Source organism: Pyrgilauda ruficollis, unplaced genomic scaffold, assembly GCF_017590135.1.
Source record: "Pyrgilauda ruficollis isolate IOZ18807 unplaced genomic scaffold, ASM1759013v1 scaffold39, whole genome shotgun sequence".
Classification (NCBI taxonomy): Eukaryota; Metazoa; Chordata; class Aves; order Passeriformes; family Passeridae; genus Pyrgilauda; species Pyrgilauda ruficollis.
Genome location: NW_024525378.1, coordinates 1,702,297 through 1,724,503, shown reverse-complemented (window position 1 = coordinate 1,724,503; position 22,207 = coordinate 1,702,297). Strand labels below are relative to the sequence as shown.

The 22,207-nt window shown below is 36.5% G+C and overlaps 1 protein-coding gene across 1 annotated transcript in view; it reads left to right on the top strand.

The window, feature by feature from the left end:
- The window catches only part of GABBR2 (gamma-aminobutyric acid type B receptor subunit 2), a 454,172-nt gene that overhangs the window by 311,448 nt on the left and 120,517 nt on the right, over positions 1-22,207 (top strand). The window contains exons 13-14 of the mRNA XM_041476645.1: positions 1,006-1,113; positions 15,425-15,547. Coding sequence (XP_041332579.1) covers positions 1,006-1,113; positions 15,425-15,547 — 231 coding nt within the window. The remainder of the gene's footprint in view (positions 1-1,005; positions 1,114-15,424; positions 15,548-22,207) is intronic.

The following is a 22,207-nucleotide window of genomic DNA, read 5'->3' as shown; positions in this document are numbered from 1 at the left end:
CTTTGCAGTCTCTGATCCATCTTTGGGAAGAAAATTACCTGTTCAGGGAAAAAAATGCTTTCAAACAGCCAAACCTGAATGGTAATGAAATCAGAAACTTCCTAGGAATTAGAGAGGGCTGTGCAGAACTTGCTGCAGCTCTGAAGATCACTGTCCTGGCTCAAAGCAAGTCCAAAAGTGAGGGCCTGTGTACAAGATGCTATGGGCAGGGGAGGATTTGCAGAAGAAGCTTTGTAAATCTATGTTCTCTCCTTCTTGGTCAATTTGAAGATTTTCTATTAAAAGGAAAAAGAAGAAAAAAACCAAAAACTTAGTCTCTTTTATATGCTAAAGACAGAAATTCTATTTAAGTTTTAAAATCTTCTGGTTTGTATTTATCAAAGCTGTGGCCAGCTCAGGTCTCATTACACCATTGCTCTGTGCAAGCTCACCACCTCCATTTGACTAGGCCACATTTGCAGGTATTATCATTGACTTGGGTATTGCTCCTGTTTTGCCATTTTCTCTCATGGGATAATTTAAAATCTGTTGTTCTTATCTTTCGAGAATGCTCAGGTTTTTCACTGAGTGATGCGTATCTCACATAGTATAATCTTTTCTTATTTAGTCTGAATTAAATCTCTATTTCCTTTCTTGTTTCTCTTCAAAATGCTGCTGTAATATTAGTTCCCTGAGTGCTTTTTTTAGTCTGTCTCTTGAGTTTCTCCACTGGTTCTTTCCTCTATCTGCAAAGAACACAATAAAAGTAAAAAACCAGAATATTTTAAGACATTTATGGGTTTATATATGAAAGAGATAGTTAATTCAGCATCCAGATTTGTTTCAGTTAGGGAGGGAATGGACAGATGAGTAAAAAAGCAAGTAAGCAATGAATGAGAAATTACTAAATATCAAGTTTTTTCAAGTTCTTCAGATATTTTTTCCTCAGGGTCTTGATGAAAAAGTTGTCTGAAATTATGATATCTAAGTAACTTTGTCCTTTTTTTTATGTATATACATTTTTAGGTCCGAACATGGATTCTTACAGTGGGATACACAACTGCATTTGGAGCAATGTTTGCAAAAACGTGGAGAGTCCATGCAATTTTCAAAAATGTAAAAATGAAGAAAAAGGTGAGAAGAAATAGACTTTTTTTTGTTGCCCTGCTAATACAATTTTCTAATTATTTTCATACCTCTTCTGGATGGCCAAAGCCATGCTGACTGGTCATGTATCACATTCAAAGATCCTGAATATTTTGATATTAGGGATTTTTGGTTTCATGTTTAGTCTCTCAGAGTTGGAGTCAAGAATCAGCCCTCCAGTCTTTAAGAGGTGGACAGTGGGGTTGGCTATAAAATGTCAAAGTGAATTTGGATCTCTGCTCGCTCTTAGTATGTTGCTTCAGCATCCAGAGGTCTACTTCTGGTAGATTTTTTAATTAAATGTTTTCTGATTATATCTGTCTAAGATGTGGATGTTACCTGAGGATTTCTCATGGATTGGTAGGAGGAGGCAAGAGATAGTGCTGCTTATAGCTTCCTATTTCTAATTAATATTGAAATTGCATAAGTTTACTCTAAGACTGGTCAGAATTGAACCACAATAGTTGTCTCTGTCATTTTTGGTACAGCACATTTTCTGTAAAGCATTAGGCTCAGTTTAGGAGCAGTGCAGCTCTTCATGATATTTTTCCCATTAAGCCTATTTTCATACATGAAGTACTTTTTATGAGATGGTTTTATTAAAAAATTGGAAAAACACTGAGTAGAAAACATTTTGCTGGTAGAAACATTAGAAGAAATGTTCATGAAACAGAAAAACAAAATTAATATTTTTATAGAATGAGAAGTGTCAAGTGTAGTTCCTATGTTCACCTGAATAGTTTTAATCTAATAATCAATAACAAGTTACATATAACCAAATTAAGTAGAAAAATGTTCCAAAACCTTGTCAGAGTCCTCTTTCTTCACTATGTGTGGTCATAAAAGATCTCTGTTGTTAATTTTTATTTTGTTAGCACTGTGTTATTTTTCCACAACTGCAATATGTAGGGAGTCTGTCACAATAGGATGCATCATTCCCTTAGAAAGAATGGACTTTAGATAGACAGGGAGAGAGTTAACTCAGTTTCTAAGATTTATGTCTGAGGTTATTAAGGAATTACATGCTGTGTGTGGAACTGGATCTATTACTCTGGCACCACAACACATCCACTTAGAGCTTCCCCCTCCTATTTGGTCATGTCAGGTTTGCTCTATTGCGCTATTTCATTATCATTCATTGTTAAAAAAAAATTAATAAATACAAAATATCTTAAAGCTAACTAAAATTATAAAGAATTTCTATACCAAAACCAGGATGCTCTGGGTGGAGTGAAATGGAAACCCTCCCCTTTTTGCACGTGTGCAAAGAGCCCACTGTAACATATCAGTTTATACTACCAGAGTATTTTATTTCTTTTTTTTTCTTTTTTTTTTTTTTAAAGATCTTACACTTCCTATGTTAAACACTTCCTTTTTTTAATAAAGATAAGCCAGGATTTTACCTTGCTGAGAAACAAAATTTTACATTGCAAGTATTTTTTTACTGTTGGTACAAATCTTTTTAAATTAGTGAAGTTACACAAGACACTTCAGTCTAACACATAGGAGCATTAACTTCATGACCTTTACTATCCTCAGAATTTTATAATTTCTCCAATACATACTATTTCAGATAGGAATGAACAGGTACTGCAATGGACTGTCACTGAGCTTTTGCTTCTTTTTTTTTTTTTTTAAATTACATTTTAGATCTGCAAGTTGCTACTCAATATTAAATTTCACTGTCTGTTAAATAAATTCTTTATTGCCTCAAATTCTTTATTGTCCCTGTTCTTCAAGGGCCTCATCACCAACTGCAAGTTGCAATTGATTATGCATAGCTGGATGTTAAAATTATTTACGATCAGTTAAAAAGATACTGACCAGTATATGTGAGATAAACTTTCAGACATCAGGATGATGACCAATGAACTGCTTTGCTCTGAGTGATACTGGAAACATCAAGGCCACCTTCCTCAGTGTTCTGGAATTAAGTCAATAACACATTTCTTCTGTAAACTTTAAAGAATTCTTTATTTAGATGTCTCACTCCAAATCATAAGTATGAATCATGAAGTACAACAGTTTTCTTTATGTAAAACAAGTCAGCTATCCAGATAAGTGTTTACTAGTCATATATTTTCTGTCTTTGATTTGCCAGGATAGATAAAAGTGTTTTTAGGAGTTGACTAAAAATCATGGCATTTTTTGCTTATGTCTTGCAAGAATGACATTTCCATTTTCTGCAGATGTAGTCTACAGCCACAGTATTTTCTTTCTGTGGATGCACAGAAAGTAGAAATTTTTGCAAACAATATCTAAACTGACAAATGCACAAAGGTAGTGCCGCATGGAAAAAGCACATTAATGTTTTCTGAATTAGTTGTGCCATGACAGAGCAGACTGACATTGCAATCATAGAAGTACAAAGTTCTAAAATTATTTAAGTAGTGTGGATCTTATTCATTTGTGATCACTTCAGTTGCTACCTGGATATAAGTATGACAGTAAAATCTGTATGACCTTAAGGCATACAACCTTTGCCTGTCATCCTCAATATTTTCATCAGGAAAATATTTGCCAACAGTGAAATTTATTCACAGAGTGAGAGAATCTCTGTGTGGCTGTTGAAAATACTGGTTAATTCATTTCTTGAAAGTGGGTGTCAAGTAAGGGAGAGAATATGATGAGTAAATCTGTTTATCTTCATCAGATAGGGCAAGCTTCTGTACATTTATTGTACAGCGTGGCTTTTTGAAGAGATTAGTGGATATCTGTCTCAGTGTGAGAAAATATACAGAATTTTAAATAATAATAATAATAATAATGCACTCCATATTACTGCAGTGGAAAGTGGAACTTAATGAGTTAGAGTGTCTTGAATTAGTTGAAGATTCTCATTAACTGCTGTTTATAAAGCTTTCAAAAGTCTATTTTATTTTCACCCTTTTATATATCCACTCCTCTGTTACTGGAAATTAATAAACAATAAAATTCAGAATATACTCATTCTGTTATCAGACTACTAAGGACAAACTTTGCAAAATTCCCAGAGCTTTGTCACCATCTTTGATCTTGCTAGGGCTCAGAGGAAGCAAATTAAAAATGCATTAGTTTTAGCTGCAAACAGAGGGGTGCAAGGGGATCAATTTTTGTCAAATGGAAATGACAAAATCAGTAGAGGGAAATAAATGATTTTTGAGTTTTGAAGAGGTTAGCGGAGATAACGGAAAGTGAAATAGAATTAGTATTAAAAATAACTGTAACAGTTATAATTGAGGTGCAGTTCTGGTTTTCATACATCTCCTTTCTGTTGTTTTGGGCTGCAGAATGTCCTCTGCTCAGAGAGAGGTGGGGACTGGTTTTTTGTTTCCCTTGGCAGCAGGAGGGCTGGCAGTGGATAAGAGGAGAGAAAGGAGAATATCAGTGGCAAGAGAGCATGTGGTGTCCTGGGGAAGCTTTAGCTAGCTGAACCATTTACAGAACGAACCCTTCTGGTAAGTTTAGAAGGATGAGGAGCTGTCTATTTTGGTGGGATCTGCACTGTCTTGGGTTTTCGGGGGTGTTGAAGCACTCCTGCACAGTGACTGCTCCTGCACAACTCCTGAATGCCAAATAAAGCCCATGCATTTTGATAAATACCAGAATAGTAAGACGTTCAAAGCAGTGATATTTAAAGCCTCCATAAATTTTATAAGTTTTGCTCCTACAAAGACAAGCTTTTGGCCATTTGTAGATGGCTACACTAAAGCATAAAGATGGTCAAGGTCACAGTGTTGCCTTGTTGCATTTGCTGTATTTGAAAGTACAACACATCTCAGTTGATGCTGCCATGATAAGCTTGTCTTACCCATAAAAGAGTAGACTTTGTCTATTTGGCTTTGTCTATTTGGACTTAATTCTGCTGTGGCATCAGAGAAGGGATATTTTGTCTTCAGTTTTCGTTTCAAAATATTATCATTGTGCTCAGTTATTACTGCTGCTGTAGATTTCTGGTGGCATATGTCTTTATGCTGACAAAGTTGTTACAGGATAAATACAGAATATAATGACAAAAGGGATGTAGAGCAGCCTCTTTTCTTGAGGCTTGTGCTGCTATAGTTTTTACTACATTATTCTACTCCTTCACAATAATTCATAAGCTTTTTCTCTGTTTTGGTAATATCAAAGGGAAAGAAAGCTACAACTAATCACAACAGACAAAAATTACTTATCAGTCTAACCTGACTCAGCTATGCCAGTCAGGCTGCCATCTGGCAAACTTACTGTCATGCATTTGGCCTGCTAGGTCCTTATAAGAGTACTGAAGAGAGCTGAGGTCTCCATGCCTTGCAGAGATGGGTAGGAGATTGCACAGATCATGTTTTTTTTACAGTGGGATGGGGAAGGGAGACTGGCAGTGCAAGGGAACTCCAGGGCCTGGAGACTGGATGCAGGAAAGAGACTGAAAAGGAGAAATCAGGTTTTCTGCCAATTACTTCAAGAGAGAAGCCTGTTCAGATGGAAAAAGAAAAAAAAAAAAATCTTGAGATTACGTACTGGGAAGAGATACTGAAGAGGAAGACTGCATTTAGATTAAAATTCCCTTGGAAGATAAATTTCAAAGACAGCAAAGGCTGGAAGGTCTGTGAGAAGTGATCAAGAAAGCTGAGCATGATGATGGAATGCAGAGCCTGAGTATGGTATTTAAATGGCAAACTGTAATTGAAGGACTAGGTCTGGTTTAAAATGAGATTAAGATTGAAATTTAGAGGTAGAATGGGAGGCCAGAAAAGTAGGGATGTAGCCTAGGAAAGGAAAGCAGGCATGAGAATGGAGAAAGAGGCAAGAAAAAACTTGAAATTAGGACTGGCCAAAATGATTTCACAAGAAGGGTGGGCAGAGCATAAAATCTGAACACAGGATTTTGGAATTTTACTGGGATTTTTTTTCCTATTACTATGTATCTATAAAATCTATAGGCAAAATATTTGCCTTGTCTTCCTGTTATGCAGTTGTACAGACCCTGATAGCTACTAGTGACTATTTTAGCTCAAGCTGATGAGGTGTGCAAAGATGTAAAACCTCCTCTTGCTGATGTGTGCAGCTCTCTCTATAATTGAATCCTCTTCCCATTTTCTTTATGAGGAATGGGCTCACGAAAATTAAAAGTTTTATCTTGTGGCTGAAAAGTCAATAATTGAAAAACTACAGCTTGGTAGAATCTCTAAAATGTACATTTGTTCCCCTACGTGGATTATTAGGACACCAGTGAAGCCTTGGCTTCCTACAGGATGCCACTGTCATGGAACAAATGTAGTGAGCCTGCTCTGGACTTGGAATGAGACTGTGCAGTAAAAGAGGGAGTTTTATGTTACAATATTTTTCACTTAAACTAGAAAATATGCATAATGAAAAAGGCAGTAGGAGTTTTGAAAATGGTGGTCTCATGCATAAGACAGGTGCCAAATGAAGAAAACTAACTACTTTCCAGAATTATTTGTTATGCTGTAGAAATCTCTCTGAGCATATTTTTCAGAAATTATTCTTCTGTTTCTTTGTTTCTGAGAAGCAAATCTATTACCTGAGTGAAGCAGTGCAGGAATTCTCAGACATTGTAGCTCCTTGCCTTCACACTCCCTTTTTTAACAAAACCCCACCTCCATAACGTGCACGTTTAATGGTTCAAAACCAGGTGTATAGAAAAGTGGGAGGGGTAAGAAACCATCCAGGCTCTTTCTGGGGATCAGCGCACATGGGCTACTCTGAGCAGTGCCCAACCCTCACCTCCCCGGTCCGGGTGGGCAGCAGCTGGCTGTGTGCTCCTGCCCTGCATGGTGCCAGCTGCAGGGAAGCTGCCAGGTCCTGTGATTGCACAGTGTCCCTGGGGAGGAAAAACAGAGGGGAGAAAGCAGCTGGAGGCTACACATTTATGGGTTTATGTGCTGCTGCCTTCGCTTCTCAGCTTGTGTCTGTTGATTGCTATCCCCATCCCTCACTTGAAAAACTCTGTGAGGAAGTTTATAAAATGAATGTCATCTCTGGCTATAAACTCCGCTAAGTTTTTCAACCCACTTATGGAATTTAGAATTTATTACAATCTATATTTTTCCTCAGTAAAGTCCTGAAATGTTTAAAAAAAGTTATCCATTATCTTAATCTTTTAAAAATAGATGAAGCAAAGTTCTCCAGATTATGTTGACAAAGGGTTTAGGTCAGACCCTCATAGGCCGCATCTCATTTATTCACTTAATTCCTATGTAGACGTAGTTCTGAATTAGCATAAATGTAGTTCGTGTTATCTAATCAGCTCTTTTTGTAAATTCTGTTTTAAAATATTTTTCCAGGTCAGTTTTCAGACTGTAAATGTTTATATTTTTTCCAGGATTTTTTTTTAATCTTAGAGCTTTTATGTGTGTATAACAAGAAGTTATATGATGGATTTCCCCTAGGATACACTTGTGTTCTACTAAATATATATGAGAGATCATAAGTCTGGAGAGGAGATGTGTCAAGATCCAAAAATTTCCTTTGGGTAACCATACCAACAGTACAACAATCTATTAGGGACCATCTGCTGAAAATGAACCAGCATATGGATACCTAAAGAAATGTTCAGTGTTATTATTCAGTCTTTGAGAGTAAGAAAAAAGACAGTTTGAAATTTCCTTAGGTTTAGGAATTTTTTTCATTATGAATATTTACCACTGGACCAAGTAATCTCTGATACTTACAGGGTAGTGTAAATTATTCAAGTATGGCTTATGGTTTATTAATAAACATATACAGTATTTCCTAAAATTATATAAATGGAAACTAAATTATTCTGATTTTTTTTCCCCAAATAGCTACAACTATAAATTTTAAGTTCAAAGCTTTAAAAATAGATAGTGTAATCTTAGAATCTAAACTTAGATGTAAAATAAGCATCCTGGCTTTCATAAGAGCTGATCAGCCAAAATGCCAACCAAGGAACAACAGGAATCATATTTCTAAAATTTACATTCATATAAATATGGAATGTGGAACTAAATCTTAAGCTCATGTCACAGAAAGAAGCTGAGCTAATGAACTGTACATCTAGAAGAAAAATCTGCTTTTGAAGTAATTTATGTATGGAAATTTCTGCATGGTACAGCTTGATAAGGGCAAACCTCAGTAGTGACAAAAACAACAAAAACTCTATGTGAAATGTAAGTGCTCATAAATGGTGCTACAACCATAATTTCTATGTATTATGAGACTATTGGATGACAGAGAAATAAAGAACATGTTGCTATACAGTATGAGGCAATTTATTCCTGAATAGCTTGAAATTGGATTGTAAATGTAATCAAGTGCATTGATGTTCCCAGCCATTTGGTAATGATGAAGTATGCTTTCCCAGAGAATTTTCATTAAGGAAAATATTAAAGTCTAGGTACTTTAATGTTATATCAAACAAAATCAGAATATTTCTTCCTGAACATTCAAATCTTTCATGCACTATTTTTTTTTTCCTGAAGGTTTGGGTTCCTTTCAACTCCAAAGATGAGAATTCACACCTCTCATAGAAAGTCCTTTGCATTTATTCCATGTGTTCTTGAGCTCAACAAGTGCATTTCTCTCAAAGGTGAATTTGATTTGCTGTATTGGTGGGATGTGCAGGTTTCTCAAGGCAGCACAACTTCCTTTACTTATGGTTGTGAGCAGAAGTTAACACAATGTTGAGGCTTTTTTCTAAGACTGTTCTCCAGAACACCACCAAGAATGGTTGGTTCTAATGCTGTCAAGTTGGATTTCTTAGTGCCATTTTTAGACTAACATGTTTTTTATTTTTGTCCTTTCAAAATAGTTTTGTGAAAATTAGTCATTTTTCAAAATAGATTTATATTGAAAAACATAAATTGTGTGCTCATTATGGTTGGATTAACAATGTTAGTAAAACAATCACCTCTACAATTCTCTAGTGCAGTGTAGTCATAACTGAGGCTCAGCCTTTCAAAAATGAGGATTTTTATGACTTTCTTTAACCCATCACTTAATCTCTCTCTGTCTGTAACCTCTGAAAATTTTGTCTTCTGCTTCCCCTAGGGAGCATCGCCACTAGGATATTCCTACCTTTTTTTTTGTTTTGTTTTGTTTTGGTTTTTTTTGTTTGTTTGTTTGTTTGTTTGTTTGTTTAATATAAGTTGGAAAAGAGGAAAGGTGGAAAGGTGTCTTCTAATTGATTTCTTCTCCTGGCAGCAGGACATAGAGTCAACCCATCCACATTTGCAATAGTATTAAGTATTATTACGAGAATGAGTCTGTCAATGATGCAATTATCCTAAACAGGAGTTACCAATGAAGACACATTTTAGAAACATGTGCTTTAGCAGGCTAGTGACTGTAGCTATTTAATTCTCAAAGCCAAGATTTTTGATCATATCCAATTGTCCATTATTTTCAGGAGTACCACACACTCCACTATCCTGAAAGGTAGTCACCAAGTTCTTAGACTGCAGGTGTCACAGCAGATCCTCACTGCAAACAGAAATATTGGGGTTTTGGGTTTTTAAAAAATTTATAAGTATATATACAAGTCTTCTATCAAATCAGTCAAAATACCTCTAAGAGAATAAAACTTAGCTTTTTACTCCCTGTGACTTACTGGTCAAAATCCTTAATACTACAACACGTTTTTAAAAATGCTAGCATTCACTCATTACAACTAATATAATTGCAGCGTGAGGCATTGCCAATACTAATCATACAATCTATTATAAGAAGCACTCATAATAGCTGTTGAAAAAAATATTATGGAGTTACTGGGAACAATGCATGATGTGTTTTCAATAGTTCTTTTTTCTCATTCCATTACACAATAGAAATTAAGAATGTGTTACAGTATAGTTCACTAAAATATTAATGGCTTTAATAACTCTGAGACAGAATCTCCCTCAGCCCACGTAGGGTAAAGTTCACCCACCCACCACTGATTTTGCATCCCCAACCTCCTGGCACCATCCCACTCGTGCCAACCCACTTAATGTAGGGGAGCAAGCCAAAGGTGTCCCTGAACCCCACTGGGAAATGAAAGGTTACTTTATGCAGTGGAAAGAGTATCCTGAAGGCAAGTTCACAAGCGGTTTTATGGTCCCTTTTGCAAGCTCACAGTCTTTACAGTTTTTTTCCTGCAAACTCTATTTTCTTTCTTTTCCCTCCAGTTCAGAGGGAGGACTCTGATCAGCAGGATTTCTGTATGTATCAGGGAGAAGAATATTCAGTTTCAGATTTCTGAGGGCTTTTGTAATTGATGTCAGCGATATTCATTTAATTGAATAAGGTCTAGGAATCTTCACAGAGGGGTCCTTTAAAGAGAGTTTCTCTCTACTGATTCCATCCCAGGAGTCTGGGGAAGAGACAACTGAAAAAAAAAAAAGCTAATTAATAACATTAAGTGTTTATCCAGCTAGTGCCAGAAGGCAAGGGACCACACTGTCAGCTAGACTAGACAGGGTTGATCTACATAAGAGAAATCAGAATTTCCTTCTTAAGCAAAAAATATCGTACATTTTAAATGGAAAAGAAAAATGTATATATTTATATCAAAACCTATGAATAAATGCAAAAGCACTTCCGGCCTATGTTTCTATGAATTCAATTGAAAACTCAACAAACAAACAAACTGCAAAGATTTAGCTAATATAGCTTTAAATTTAAAGATATTTTATTCTGACAAATGGAGGCGATCTGGTAGTAAGGAACCTATCTCTGAAGAAAAGGCAGGAGTAAGTTAAATCTTCAGTCATGCTGGAAAGCTGTTTGTGGAAATCAGAGAGTAAAAAACTAATGTTGCATCTGGAGATGTAAGTCCTCATATGTAAGACTCTTTCTTCATGGTTTAGAATGGAGTTCAGCTTTAAGGTCTGTGTCATGAACATTTTCAGGACTCGTTTCTAGTAAGATAAGCAATAACAGAAAGTTTTCCCTAGCCCTAACTGTAAAAAACAAGCCTACTGTTTAATTACTGTTAAATGGCAAATTTCCAGGTGATCCCACAAACAGGTGGGTGATAGGGTTCTCCAGGACCCTTCAGAAAGCAAATGAAAAAAACCCAACAAAAGACTTATGCAATAATAACCAAATAGACAGCTGAGGTTACCCTGACAGGTGGTACAGCCTGTGATAGTTCTAGAAAATCCTCGAGTTTCCATGAACAGAAACTTTATCCCAGAGCTTTAGGCAGATTTTATATCTCCTGTGATCAGACAGCAAAGTCTGTGGACAGTAAGGACTTTGATCTGTCTTCATGGTTGTGAGTTTTCAGAATAATTTTGATTTGCCCATACAGTGATGTTGCTGAGAAGAAAATGGCCTACCAGCTTTTGTTCTGAGTGAATTTATTTTGAGGATAGATCGCTTCATATCCAGATATGTAGTCCAGACTGGTGGCAATGGCATTTATAACAGTGTGCAGATCTGCCAGGATGAGACAGATTCACCTATCCAATCACAGATGGTAGAAAATATGACTCACAGATGCTGCTGTGTGAGAGCTTGGCTTCAGCAAGGATTCAGGAGCACTTGCATAAATGGATTTTATTAGCTACCATGTATTTCTCCAAAGGCTGATTTACGACTTGCTAGAAGGAAAATGAAAAGAGGAAAAAAAAACAAAAAAAACCAAAAAAAAACAAAAACCTTCCTCTTAAAGAAAAATGACATTTTTGATTGTGTGGAGCCTCACTAGCTCATTACTTTCTTTTGTCAGACAGAGAATTTGTTGGATTGGCAAGATCTGAGTCAAGACTCCTTCAGTGCATCTGGTGATTCCCGAGGAGTGAATGTACTGAGCTTAAGGAGTTCTAGTGGGTGGGAGTGGTGGCTGGGGAGAGGGAAAGCTGTGCTTCCTGCGGGTAGAAGGGGAGAGCAGCACGTCTTTTAGAAGTGCTGTTAGTGATATATCAGTGGCATTTCTCAGGGCAAATCTCTTTTAGGACAAGCTGCTAATAACTGGCAGAAGTGAAAAATAATTGAACCTCGGTGTTTTGTCCTGAAATTTAACATTCTGGTGGAGAGTTCTGCTTCAGAGCTGTATTCCAGCAGTGCTTTTGCCAAGGACAGAGAGGCACTGTGATGGGTTTGGGAGGCAGCCCCAGGTGCTGTGCATTCAGCCCTCTCACCCTGCAGCAGCACCAGCACCACTGTGTTTTACAGAGCTCATCACGCTGGGGTAGGTCACTTAGGTTATCTTATGGGCTTTCTTTTGCTTGCCTTCCTCCTGGCTGTCTGGCAGAAGTAAGGGATGAATAATACCTGCTGCCAGTGACAGCTGCTGTTCTACAACTCCCCTTCTGTCCAGAAAAGGGCAGAGTAATGCAGGAAAAAATACTCCAAGAGGTATCCAAGGAAGAGCTCAACTGTTTGCTCTATCTCTACTTTTATCTTTTTCTAATAACTACCTGTCCAAAAAGATGTTACCAAACTAAAATACTGATCTACAGTAGTGCAAGGTCAGGTACAAATGAAAGATATACAAGAGCAAGGAGAAATGATGTGATAACATTAGCAATGTGGTCATGAATAGGAAGTTATTTATTTTGATTCTGTGAGTGGATTATCAGTATTACTGCTTTTAATAATATCCTTTCACTCTTTTGCTTCTGGCATTGCTGTACCAGATTGATTAATATTACCAGGGGCTGGCAAATCTGAATCCAATGCAATCCAATCCAATCCTTACTTTCAATATGAAGATAGTTCATATAAATATGGAAGACATTGGGCTGCTTACCTATCCTAGGTAAATTGTTTGCATTTCGCTCCTGAGGCTCCTCAGCTTCTCAAGAGAGGAAAAATCCCAGCAAAGGATTTTTCATAATATCATGGCTACAGAAAGATAAGATATTTTGAGGGGAATCCAATCCAATCCTTACTTTCAATATGAAGATAGTTCATATAAATATGGAAGACATTGGGCTGCTTACCTATCCTAGGTAAAATGTGCACTATTTCCATTTGAAAGATAAGATATTTTGAGGGTTTTTTTTTCAAGGAACCCTTTTGGCTTAGAAGAGCAGAGGGAGCCATTTCTGGCAAGATGCTTTCACATAGCTTTTAGTTCGTCAAATGCATATTTTTAGCTGAAGTTAATTGTCTTCACCTCCTCTTAGGGGGTGGGAAGTGAGGAAGGGAGGGACATGTTTCAGACCACTAATTTTTCTGACTCTAAATCTTACCTAGGATAGGTAGGATGAATTGTCTTTTAAAGGCTTTTGTCCCTGCCCACTGGCTACTGAGAAAGCCTAAGCATGTTCAACAGCCAACTTCAGTAAAATAAACTACATCAGTTAAAAAGGAAGACCAACTAAAATATGCCAATACAATAAATTCCCTAGCCATTTAAGAGGGAGGAAAAGAAATTTGAGTTAAGGTGTCAACATTTAATCTAATCCATATTCACTATGGACTTCACTTCCCATTTTTTTCTCTTCCATGTCTCTACTCATACGAGGAGCAGTATTAGGCGTGTTTCACCCAAGACCTGTTTGCAGGCATTAGAAAAGAGATTGAAAAACACATGGGCCTTTTTAACAAAGGCTAACCTGTTCCTTTTCAGCTGTGATTGCCGCTTGATAAACAGCTAAAAGGTCAGACATAGTTCTGTTTTCCCAAAGAAGAAAAGGGACCAAGTTTTGTCTGAGAATCTTCGCTTAATAGCTGCTTTCATTTTAGCTTTATGAAGAAACACATTTCAACAGTCTTCCCCCCGCTGCAGAGCACACCAGGGCACCTCTTCCTTGCAAAGTTCTCCTTGCCAAATCATCCAGCAGCAAGACATACCACCATGAAAGCTGCACCCTCCCCTTTCACCTGCCCTCTCCAGACATGCCTGTGCTGTCTCAGAGTTCTGAGATGGGTGCACTGCTTCCTTGCTGCCACAAACATGTGGAAAGCATCACTTTCCAGTGCTTTATGGCAGTGGTAGCTACATGGATTTACGTAACTGGTCTCAGGAAATGAAAATGTTGTATCAAGTCCTTTAGCTCATTCTGATTTCTAGCCTTTATTTTACTCTTAGTTTATTCCAAATTATTTATAAAATAAACCAGCAGATTAACAAAAAGTGGTGCCCAATGTTGCCGAAACATCTTTCAAAATAGAAAAGATATCACACCAAGCAAAAAACCAGACTTTCTCAAGTCCTTTATACATTATTTCAAATTTTTTGTCATTTTCATAATTTCCTTCAGCTTGATAAGAATGTAATGCAAATACAATTTATTCTACGCAGGAATACTGACCTTGCCTCTATTAAGATTAGCTGACACTTCTGGCTCTTTAATGCACTTTTGAAATACTAATAATTTCATCAAATTGAACTGAAATAATCACAACTTTCTTAAGCTTCTCAGGCTTAATATTTTTGAATATTTCATTTGGATTAAGTCAGCTGTTTCCCAGAATGGAAACTTGGAAAAAAAAAAAAAGATGTGTATTTGTCCATGTTAAAGCAATTTAGCAGTAGCTTTTGACTATTGGATGAGTGTTCCTAATAATGGAGGTAGATATTAATTAAGAAACCATGACCATGGGCTCAAGAACACTGAAATAAAATTAATTTAAGCCTGATATTTCAACATGATTACAACTTGGCAACTGAAACAATGCAACTGCAGTATATTTTTTTCTGCATTGCTACGTGTACAACAGTAGAAATTACATAGGGATTGCATGCAGTTATAAAAGACTCTAATACATGGTTTGGTTTTTTATTTTTATCAGCAACTCTTGTTTTTCTCTTTTGAATCTAAACCCCAAGCAAAATTAAAGCATGTTTTACATGAGATGTGCATTAAAGTCTCTGACCTTTGTAATATAGAAAAAACACATCATTCCTTCCTGCTCCCTGGGTAATAGAGGCAAATATTAAACACATAGACACAAAAAACCTCCAAAATAAACTTTTGATAGCTTCTGCATTTTCCAAGAAGGTTATGAAAGAGTGAGCACTAAATCTTAGTGAAAACTACCTCAATGCCTTCTACTCTGAGAGGTTGATGAACATTTTTCCCCATTTGCATGCATAAACACAGTAGTGGCTCCCTAGAATATACCTTTCTCATTTTCCAGGAGTTAATATTAAACCTGGATTTCAATATAAATGTTTGAGAGTCTTCCCAAAGTCTTTTTAGAAGTGGGAAAGCACTTCAGATACTTCTAATAACCATGAAATGAACGAAAATAATTTGTCTTGCTTTCATCTTTCTATACTTGTTTTCTTTGTTCATTGTTAAAAACCTTTACTATTAGCAACCTGTGTCTTTCTCCCTATATAGGAATAAAGCTGTATAGGGTCTATCTGTGGCTCATGGGAATCTCCCTACTTCTTTTTTCTTTTTTTTTGTCTCTCCAGATCATTAAAGACCAGAAGCTACTGGGGATAGTTGGAGGGATGCTACTGATTGATCTTTGCATCCTGATTTGCTGGCAGGTTGTGGATCCTTTGAGGAGGACAGTGGAAAAGTATAACATGGAGGTACGTCCTCAAGCCCAAGTAATACTAATGGTTGCATATCAGTATCTATAGCTATCCATAAGATTAAGCTAAAGATGCATTAGGTAAAATGAAAGCAAGTCATGCTGTGTATTTTGGGGGAGGAAGGGTTCTGGTTTTCAAAACCAAATAGAAAAGAAACAACTGCAACAAAAAGAAATTGTGTATGTAGTTGCAGGTGCCACATTTCTGTCACTTGTGAGACATTTCATTTGCAAGGGTTGTAAACACAGGAGAGTCCTCTGCTAAGACTCTCTGTTAAAGTCTGTTGCAATAAATAATAGATTATCAGAACCCATTAGTGAATTTCAGTAAGAGCTCATTGAAGATAAGTGCAGGAGAGGTCACTGCTTAGACTGCATTCTTTGTGGAGATGGTCAGGAATTATGTTACCTACTGCTATATTTATTTGCAGTAATTTTATGTGCATGCACCCATACTGATTGTTCCTCTTTTAATGGTATTCCCAGAAAGGTCACACAAGCAATTTTGATAGGCAGGAGGTAATAGCTTACTGCCAGCTGTACACACTTTGCAACACTCTGGTTGGTTTCTAGAAGCGGAGCTGAAGTAGAGCTTTCTGGACAAACTGACAGCAAGAACCATGGCAGCAACAATTTATACCTAGGAAAAAAACATCCATCTGTATGTAGATGTGCATTGTTTGAGAGTTTATTGCCTCCAACATGGAAACTGGTGATATCTGAAAGCTAGATCATATGAGGACAATCTGGAAGTGTTAGTCTCTTCTCCTGTACTTGGCAATCAGTAAGAAAAAGAACAGTTGTTTTCTCTTCTGATGTTAACATTTGCAAGAAAATATATACCATTTCACTCCACTGCTTTTACTTTGTTCTTACTTTGCAGTGTAGCTCTGGAAATTTATTAGGAGAAGATATTACTTTTTTGGTATAATTTGTAGAGGATACCCTAGAACAATGCATCTTAAACTGCAAGGGATTTCTTTGAAAAAATAATTTTAGAATCTGAAAAGATTTGTCTCAGTCATTCCCTAGAGTTTGAAAGACTTCCCAGCTAATACAATTGTCAATAAAAAATAGAAAATGTAGCTGAAATTTGTCTGCTGGTCTATGTGTGTATAGCTTGAAGCCATAGCAGCTTGTTGAGAACCTTGTTTATTTCGTTTTGCTCCAATTGTATTGTAAATGATATTTCAGTTGTCAGTATTGTTAAAATTTTCTCTGCTCTTCTGAACCCAAACATATTATGACAAATAGTCACAAAATCCAATTAAAATAATCTCAGATAGAAGGAATTTTGCTTTCGTTTAAACTGAAATCCTGATATGTAGTCTTACTAGATTCACTTGAGTATAATGTCCATAGACAGCAGCAGTAACTGTGAAGTTAAACCATAAGTACCATATATTTAAAAAACAATGTTTACTGTAGTTTTAAATGATTGCAATTTCCATCTGAACTTTCCAGTGTATATTCTTTGATCATCTAATATATCATGCTAAAACTTTGTGGGCTTTTTCCACATTTGGGGCTTTCCAGACCGCGGGGCTGCACACCACTTGCCTGAACTTTGCATAAGAACTGAAATTCTCCTGGAATTATATAAGCCCATGCAAAGTGACACTCACTGGATTCACACATGGCAATGTTTACTATTTTGATCCCTCAGCATAGAATTGACTTGAACTTACTGTTAGAGCTCTTAGCTATTACTGTAAGTTGCACAGAATATTTTTTAAGCTAATGGATTTGGGGTGGGAAGGAAATAAAAGTATCATGCTATAAATGTAGTCATTAAACTATTGTATGTGCATAAAATATGTTACTATAAAAACAGTGAGGTGAACTGCAATTTACTTTCCTGGAGCACACCTCTTTGGGTCTCAAAAAATCCTGTGTAAAAGTAAATGACAATTGTCTTTGCTGCTATAATTATTATTGTTGTTGCTGTTGTTATGTTATTTTTTAATTTTTAGGTTGCTAAAGTGTAATGGTGAATTCTTTAGTTGATTTGATTGAGCATATATTATCTTTTCTGTGTTTGAAAAATACTTGCCACATAGTAAACAGTACTGGTGATAAGTTTCTGTTTTATTTCAGGAATATTTTGTAGTGCATATTTCTTGTCCCACTTGATTCTGTGAAATAATTTTAAAGGGATTATTTCTGTCAGTTAATGATAGTCGAAGTGATAAAGATTAAACTAAATGCAGGCTCCAAAGTTATCAATTCAATCAGTCATTCTAGCTAATGAACCATTTGAGCTCTGTTTATGAATACTCATCAGCTTCCTACGTGATAGCTCTGCATTTGGCTTCTATCGGGTGACCCTCTGTTAGTTGTGTCTTCATAAGCACATGAATCAAAGGAACCAAGACAAGAAGCCTAAAGACTGGTAATGTCCTGTGCTGTTTGCTATTATTCACAAAATCGTTCATTTTAGTGAAGCAACAGCAGTAAATTATCAAGAACTTTTTAAGAGTTCCTAAACCCAGAACTTTAAAATCCAGGCTCCTTTCCTGGAGCTGTTTGCAAAGGCTAAGCAATCCATACCTTACAATCTGAGGATAGGCAGACTAAATGTAAAAATACAAAGGGAAGTGAAGGCATTTTTAGAGACTCTCTGGCTGTTACAGAAGACAGAAATCCTATGGAATGTTGGATCTGTCAGTTTTCAGACCAATTTCTGGCATCCTGGCCCTACAGGTATGGTATTTTTAGGAAAAGCACGCCTGTGGCTGCCATAAGAGACCATGTTAAAAGTTTTAATGACTGAACCATAAAGCATCCAGATCCTCTAGTCATCAGCAGGGAAAGTAGTTTATGGTAGATGGACAATAAAGTTGTTGGATAAAATAAAAGAGGTTAAAGGCCAAGGCAGGGACAATGTTAAAACTTCCCTAACTGTACAGGGATCTGCAGAAGAACCATAACAGTGTCCCTATGTATTTTTCCTAAGAGTGCTGTAGGCTTGATTTTTACATAATGCAAAAAGAATTTGATGACACAAAGGGCTTCTAATCTTCAAGGAACAGCGAAAAAAAAAAAAAAAAAAAAGGGAATTAATCCATGTTACCTCTATTTATCTGTTTTCCTAGTTTCCCTGCCTGTAACGTTTCTCCTTTTGCTAATTTTTCAGACCAGTGGAGAGACCAATCATTTTTTTTCCTCACTAATTTCTTTCTAGGCTGAACTAGGAATTTGCTTTTTTCATCATGATTCACCTTTTTTGTCATAATCAAAATGGTTGTGCTCATATCTGGGCTAGGTCTCTGCCGGACTGTTTCCAGTCATGTGAACTGGAGTGCATCCTTCCTTCACCGTCTCACTGGCTGGGCTGCCCATGAGGAACTATGGTGCTTCTGTGAATGCTGCTGTAGAAGAAATTTGCAAGGCTCTGCCATTGTTTGCTTTTTGACCTGCTTTCTCAAGAAGGCAATGTTTATGTGCTAGGGTGTTCTGTGTGATTTTTTTCCTACTGCCTAACAAACTTTGCCTCTTTCGTCAAACCTGAAAAATTTGAGCAGATACAGCTCTTAAAGACATAGGACGACAACAGACTTGCTGGAAACAGCCAGCTGTGTAGAGGAGAGGTTCTGGTGGTGTCTCCTCTAAGAGAAGGGTCACAGAGTGAGTTTAGCCCTTTGTCTAAAAACAGGTATTTTGAATTACTTGCTACAGGGGAACTTCACTCTTAGCTGAAGAGAATCCAGCCACAGAAAAGAATACTAAGGAAACCAGCTCCCTCTAATTTCAGTTGCTCAGCTGTGTTGGAATGAAACCACAGTCTGAAATAACAAAATCCTTTAGAAAGGGTAGTCTGTGCAACAGCCATATCATAATTCAATCATGTACTTAGCACAGTGGAAAGGGTCCATGTGTACACATGCACTCACACTCACCGCTCGCTCACAATTAGCTCAGCTAGTCAGAGCATGGCACTGATAATGCCAAGGCCAAGTGTTCAGTCCCTCTATGGTCTATTCACTTAAGAGCTGGACTCAGTGATCCTTGTGGGTCCCTTCCAACTCAGAATAATCTGTGATTCTATGGTGTAGTAACTCTTTTACTCTAGAGTTCAGATTGAAAGCCTCTGACTGTTTTATCTTCTCCCAACACAAATATCTATGAAACAGATTGGATCTCTGTGGCCTTGGAAGGTAGACAGTGATAATATTTAATAAATAATAACTTGTAAGGGAAATGGACTACCTTTTATAATTCCCAAGATAAAAATATCTTGCATTAGTGTTAGATTCAATGAAAGTAATATCTTGCATACTGGATGCCAATATTTCTTGTAAAATTTTAAAACGCTTATCCAGGGCCGCAGCCTTTGTATTCCTTGATGTCTTGGTACCAATTAAGTAGTTATTTCTGTGATGTTTCCTCTTATGCATTCTTATGATAGCATTATCAATATTTAAGAATAAACTTCATTCTGGTATCTGGAATACCAGCATTTAAGGTTTCACCCTAATTTGTCCTGGGATGGTAATAAACATAAAATAGAGAAAAAAATCTGAATGAGATGCCATTTTAGAAGACACAGAAGAGAAAAAGAGATCAATGAGACATGTCCTATTTGGCTTCTAGCATTGATATAAATGTAAAATTCAGAAACCAATATGAGGAAACCTTATATGAGGATGTTGTAATAACAAAAATGCCAATATGCAGGAAAGATTACTGGGCTGTGCCAGTGTCAGAGTAGTGCAGTATGTTAAAGAAAAGTCAATTCATACTACCAAATTAATAATTTCAGTGAGTGAGACAGAATTCCTATGTATTACAAGTGTATAACAGTGCCGTCAGACACAACAAGCCAGAAGTTCAGCTTTGGCTGATATGTTGAGGGACTCAAAAACATTGCAAAATCAAAACAAATGTGCTGCTCAAACTAACTCCTTTATAATTCAACAGATTAGAGAACCCACAGACAGAGACTTAACCCTTGATTTCTTTCTGAATAGCACACAGAATCCATTCCAACGTCTTGATATCAGAAAGAGTTTTCCATAGCTACAAATAAATTTTTCTTAGTTTTGATAGCTTTGAAGAAACAACAAAAAAAAAAAAAGGTCTGTAGAGTGGTACTCACCTTCAAAAAGAAGAAGAACATTAAATTAAAGAAGTGTCTTAAAGAGAGGCTAAAGACTAAACTGTAGAGACTTAAATCTTTACAGGTGGTTTAGAGAGTATTAAGAACTTTTTATGTGAGACACAGAGTAAGTTCATACCACACATAAGACTTGAAAAAGAAAAGACTCAGCATGACAAAACAGCAGGAAGACATCATTCAAAAAAATAAAATTATATCCAAATGGGGAAAGTACACAGGATCATAATGTCTGGTAAGTTAAATGTAAAAGAAAATAAAGCAGTCTAAAAAAGCATCTTGCAATGAATGAAAAAAGAATAATAAATCTTTCTGTAAATATCAGTAGCAGCAAGTTTGCCACAGAATCTTGGGAATAATATTTAAGCAGAATAGAAGATCATTACTTGCAGAAAATAAGGCTATGTGGAATGATTAAATAATTGCTTTGCTGCTTTGTTCAACAAAATTCTTAGTGGAAGGATTTGTGGAGATTGCTGTGCTAGAACCCTTTTGATGAACTCACTGAGGAGTGACTTGAGTTCCTGGTAGGAATAGGGAAACTTATCAGAAATAAATCAATGGAAAAAGATTCTATTCTCCCAGGTTTTCTATAGCAATTCAAAAGAATAATTGTCAAACTACTGACAGCAGTATGTAATCATTAGCTCAGAACTGCTTTGATATCTGAGCAAAATGTTGCAAATATCTCGCCGTGTTTTCAAGACAGAGTAGAAACCTTAAATTTGTAAGTTAATGTAGTAGGCCAACTTATAAAAATTATCATCAGGAGTAGGATTAGAAATTGATATGCTACATTGAGGAGTAGTCAACATCATGCTTGTGAAGGAACAAGTCATAAAAACTTAGTGAAGTCCTTTGAAGAAGCCAGCAGACATGAATAGAAGCTGACACAGCCAGCTAGGTCTCAGAAAGGACTCATCAATTTCTTTCATCAAAGGCTCTCACAGAAAGGAATAGACACAGAATAAGAGAGAAGCCCTCAAATGGGTATGAAGTTCTTTAGAATAAGGAAACAGAACTAAGAAATAAATAAAAGTTCATTTTCTAGTAAGGAGGCATGTAGCCAGTAGAGTCCTTCAGGACAAGTCCCAGTCTTTGTGCTGGTACCTGTATTGTTCAGTGGAAGAGGTTATATCAAGTTATTTCAGAAAATATAAATGAGGGCTGACTGTGAAGAATTTGGGACAGACATTGCAAAGCTTAACATAAAGTGAAATGCTCTTTCTTTATTGCAGCTGCAGCAGTAAAAATAAATGTTGTCTTGTTTGTCAGTCTGAAAGGGAGGAAGGTGGAATTATAGATTTAAGTTCAGCTAGAGGAAACCCATAAATAGATTAAATAAATTGAGTACATCTTACATCTTTCTGAATAAGACAGAAAAGCCTGGCTTAAAACAATTATAGCTGCCTAAAATTTTCACTTAAATAACTAACCCAGAACAAAATCACATTAGCTGGCTTGACACAGCTCTCTGAGCACCCAGATATGTTGAGTATATCCTCAATAAATGGATGTAAGTACAACAGGACTGGAGGGATA